General features: G+C 61.1%; 1 protein-coding gene across 1 annotated transcript; it reads left to right on the top strand.

Moving 5' to 3' along the window:
- The first annotated feature begins 541 nt into the window (after positions 1 to 541).
- Positions 542 to 3517, top strand: LOC138098773 (zinc finger protein 239-like). The gene is made up of 3 exons (XM_068995569.1): positions 542 to 695; positions 2319 to 2381; positions 2568 to 3517. The coding sequence occupies exons 1-3, from the start codon at positions 542 to 544 to the stop codon at positions 3152 to 3154; spliced, it is 804 nt and encodes a 267-aa protein (XP_068851670.1). The 3' UTR covers positions 3155 to 3517.
- The last annotated feature ends 1324 nt before the right edge of the window (positions 3518 to 4841 follow it).

Here is a 4841-nt window from a genome sequence, read left to right as displayed (position 1 = left end):
GCCGCCCGCCCGCGCTCCGCACTGGTCCGGACTGGTGCTCCCAGTGCCGTGCGGGGCGGGGCCGCTCTGGGGACCCCCCAGGGCACAGCGCGGCTGCTTTGGGGCTGTCGGCAGCGCCCGGCGCTGGGCATGGGGAGTGTGGGGGCAGCTGGGGCCGCACTGGTGGTGCTGGGAGCCCCTCCCTTTCCGGGAGTGGAGCTGTGGGGTGAGTGGAGGGGGGGAAAAGGGGGGACCCGTTGGAAGGAGGGGGAGGGCAGTGGAAAGGGGATCGGATTCCCGAAACTGAGTGGGAGAGGGGACTGAGAGCCCCAAACCAAGCGCATGGGACACTGAGGCTTTGGGGGAAGATGAGAAAGGTGAGGGATGGGGGGAGAGGGAGGAAAAAGGGAGTGGTATCCTTCCCTTTAGTGGGGTCGGTTGGTGGATAAGAATTGGTGGATGATGGGAAAAGGGTGGAGGAGGGGAAAGAAGGGGGGTGGGACCTCCAGATGAGTGGGAGCCCTGTGGAGAACCCCAAAGTTGCTGTCATGGCAGGGGACTGATGTACTGTAGGAAGAGCTTTGGCTGGAGCACGGAGCTGATCTCCCAGCGCAGGATCCAAGTGGAGAAGTCCTGTGTCTGCCCAAGCTTTGCCCAGAGGTCCCATCTCAGAGGAGAGAGACCCTACATGGGCCAGGAGGGCAGGAAAAGCTTTGGTAGGAGCCGCAACCTCACCAGGCACCAGGGGATCCACACTGGGGAACCCCTATGGATGCCCATACTCTGGGAAGGGCTTCACCGTGAGCCCCAAGGCCCTGGAACAGCTGTAGGTGCCACCTGGAGGAGGGTCCCTACAAGTTCTCGGCTGCAGGAGAGCTCCAAGGAGCCCAGGTCCCCCCAGAACCACCACCTGAAGCAGAAGGTGGTGACAACTCTCCATCCCGGGGCCCTGGGAACACTCTGGGGTCTCCAGGCTGACCCCCCCCCAACCAGGGGCTCACACCGGCCCTCACCCTGCCCCTAAAATCCCTTGGGATCTCCCATCAATCTCTGCATCCCCCGCTCCCGTCTCCATCCTGAGATGAGACCAAAGGGGTGGAAGTCCCCACCTGGGGCGATGACAACACCAAGTTTTTATCTCCACCCACCAATTTTGCATTTTTTCCCTTGGCCAGGTTCCCCCTCAGTGGGCGGGAGCAGCCCAGAGCCCTGCAATGCCCATCCTGACCTGTCCTGGCTCCATTCCCACTCCTCCCGTGGGGTGTGAGGGGTTTGGGGGAACAGGGCAGGAGGAGGAGGGATGGAAGAGAAGAAGGAGGGAAGGAGTGGGAGAAAGGATGGAGAGAGGAGGAGCAGGAGGTAGGATTAGGGAGGAGAAGGAGGGGGACAGATGGAGGAAGGCAAGAAGAAGGGGGAGGAAGAGGAGGAAGCTCGTGGGTCCAGCGCTCCCAGAATTTGCAGGCCCCTCACCCCAAGGAGCATCGACCCCCCCCATCCCAGAGGTGATGGGGGAGGGAGAGTTTGGCCCAAATATCCTGGGGACACCCTGGGTCAGTGGTTTTGGGGGGGGATGTTTGGATCTTGCAGGACTCCAGAGCTGAGCTGTAGGTGCCCCTTGGGGAGACACTGGGGGGTCCCCAGGAGGTGTTTTTGGGGGGTCCCTGTGGCAGCTGCTGGCAGAGCCCCAGTGGGGGGTGGTGGGATGTGGGGTCCCATGCTGGTGGGTCAGGCACTGCTGCCTCCAGCCCAGAGCCACCTGGGACAGCCAGAGGGGGAACCTCGGGACCCCCAGAGTGGGATGAGAAGAGAGGGGCAGTATCGGGACCAGGGGAGCCCCAGCAGTCTGGAGGAGCGACCCCCTGTGAGCCCCAGGACCCCAAAGTAGGGAGCCCAGAGAGGGGGGAGCACCGCCATTCGTGGGACCCTCAACAGCCTTGAGAGGGAGAGGAGGGACTCCTTGGACCCCCTGCACCCCGAAGCAGAGAATAAGGGGAGAAGGACCCAGCATCTCTAAGGGGGGAGGTGGAAGAGGGGGAACTTCTCAGATTCCTGGGACTCCCAGCAGCCTGGGGAGGGTGGGGACCAAGTAGAGAGGGGGACCCCCAATACAAGCGTGACCCCGAGCAGCTGGGACAGGGGGGAACCCCCAAACACCAAAGGGCAGAGACCAGAGACAGGGAACTCCTGGAGGCTTTTTCAGGGCCGAATCTCAGTGTTTGGGAGGTTTTTATGGACCCCAGATGCCCAGGGACTGCTAGAGATGGACTCTGGCAGAGGGACCTTCAAACTCAACGTCCTTATCTCTTGTTTCTCCCCAAACCCGGATTTCCCATTCCCAGTCCTTGGCCAGATGGAGGAGGTGGCTGTGAGGAAGAGGAAGATGCCCCGGGACCCCCAGGCAGGTGAGGAGGAAGTCACTGCCCCTTTCCCCCTCTGTCCTGCTCCATCTCCCAGCCCAGCATCGCCCCCGGCTGCAGGACAACCCCACTGCCGACGCTGTCCTGCCGGGGACGGACTGGGGGGATCTCCTTCCCCTTCCCTGTGGCACGGAGGCAAATCCCATCCTCTCCTTGTCCTTCCTCCCCCAGACAAGGAGCTGAGCACGGAGCCCAGGGAGGACAAATCCCCGCGGCAGAACCTGGTGGAAGAGGCCGTTTTGAGCGGCTCCACGGCGCAGGAATCCAACGGGGAGGAAAAGCCCTGGAGATCCCACATGAGGAGGGACTCCAAAACCAGCCCAGGGTGCTCTGAGGAGGAAAGACCCATCCTGTGCGGGGAAGGTGGCCGGAGATCCAGCCAGAGGTCAGAGCCGGAGGTCCATGAGCAGCTTCGTGATGGGGAGAAGCCCCACAAGTGTGGGGAATGTGGGAAGAGCTTCAGCCAGAGCTCTGACCTGATCTGTCACCAGATGATCCACTCTGGGGAACGGCCTTACGTGTGTCCCGAGTGTGGGAAGAGGTTTCAGAGCAGCTCCAATCTCCTCTTGCACCAGCGGATCCACACAGAGGAGAGGCCCTTCCGCTGCTCCGAATGCAGGAAGGGCTTCTGGTACAACTCCGACCTCATCAGGCACCGGCGCATCCACAGCGGGGAGAGGCCCTACCAGTGTCCCCAGTGTGGGAAGAGCTTCTCCAGGAGCTCAGTCTTGACCAGACACCAACGGAGGCAGCACTAAGGGAAGCCCTGCGAGTGCCCCGAGTGCGGGAAGAGCTTCATCCTCTGCTCCAACTTCATGCCCCATCAGAGGACCCACATTGGGAAAAGCCCTGGTGACCCACATTCCCTGTGATCCGTGTTGGGAAGACCCCTGGCTGGTGCTCTCCACGTTCTCCTGGATCCCTGGAGGCCTGGGTGAACGCAGGGGCAGGAACATCCATCGGGACTCAGATCAACACTGGAAATTCATTGGAAAGAGCTGATTTTTTAACTTTACACCCTAAAATTTTCATCTCCTCTGTCCAATTGTTTCTTCTGGTGGCATCAAGCAACCTTGGATCATCTTGGAGGTTGTTTTCAATCTAACTAATTTCTGTGTTAATCCTACTGAAACAACCAAAATTGGTGTAAAAATAAAGAAATTAAACAAAGAGATCTAAAGCTGCACCATTTTCCTGGAATTTGGGTGCGAATTTGGGGTTCAGAGGAATATTTGGGAGGATTTGGGTGTTGTGGGGCTGCGAAAGCAGGCAGATTGGGGCCACAATCTCACAGTTGTGCTGGCTGAATGTGTCCACCTGAGCCCGTCTGTTTTCCAGGAATTCCGGTTGTCTGTCCCATTCCCTGGCCTGGGTCTGCCCATACAGGGTGTCTCCCACAAAGTGCCCAAATCGCTGCTGAAGTGCCCGAGCTGCTCTGGCTGTGGATGTTCCTGTCCACCAACCTGTCCTGGTCGGTGCCATGGAGGCTGGGAGGGGGTTTGGGGCCTCCTGGGGGGACTGGGAGGTGGTTTTGTGGCTTTTGGGGCCATTTGTGGTGCTGGGAGGAGTTTTGGAGGGCTTTTGGGGCAGTCTGTGAGGGAGTTTTGGGGTGCTGGCAGGGCTGTGTGGCTTGGAGAGAATTTGGGTGGGTGTTGGGGGAGATGGGAAGGGGTTTTGGTGGCTCTTGGGGCCATTTCTATTGCAGGGAGTGGTTGGGGGAGTCCTGGCTGTGAGCTGTGGGGTGGTTTGAGGGGTCTGGGAGTGGCTGTGGGGCTGGGAGGGGGTTTTAAGGTGGATGTGACCTCTGCCCCAGACCCCAAAGCTGCCACCAGACCCCACAGCCTAAGATGCTGCCAGGGGTCAGGGGCTCCATGTTGGGGTTCATCCTCCTGGCACTGTGGGAGAAGGTGAGGGGGGTCCCCAGGGGCCGCGTGTGTCCCCCCAGAGCGTGTGTGACCCCCCCATCCCGGTGTCACCCCCTTGTCCCTGCCCACAGGGCTCCTGAGCCAGCCCCTGCTGCCCCGGGAGGGAATTTGGGGAGGGGGCAGAGGGGGTGCGCAGCCCCCGCCGGGGGATGACCCCGGCCCAGCGCCCTTCGTTCAGCACCGAGCTGGGCTTGGGGCCGCAGGAGGAAGAGGCCGATGGGAAGCAGATCCTGCAGGGGGAACAGGGCTTGGGCTCAGGGCAAGGTTCTGCCCTGCACACCTGGCTCAGGTGTGAGCCTGCCCCGGGAAGGGAGCAGGACATTCCCATCCCCACGGATCAGGGCTGGGAGCAGCACTGGGACCAGGGACATGGAAATACTGGGAGCCACTGGGACCGCACTGAGGGGTGAATTATCCCCCCCAGCACCATTCCAGGCCGCCCTGTGACCTGAGAAATGCTCGCTGGGCCTCGGCCTTGGCCAAGAGCCCCCGGGCTCAGCTGCTCTGAGCTCAGGCGCTG

This window comes from Aphelocoma coerulescens, chromosome 26 (genome assembly GCF_041296385.1).
Source record: "Aphelocoma coerulescens isolate FSJ_1873_10779 chromosome 26, UR_Acoe_1.0, whole genome shotgun sequence".
NCBI lineage: Eukaryota > Metazoa > Chordata > Aves > Passeriformes > Corvidae > Aphelocoma > Aphelocoma coerulescens.
This window is presented reverse-complemented; position numbering and strand designations above follow the sequence as displayed.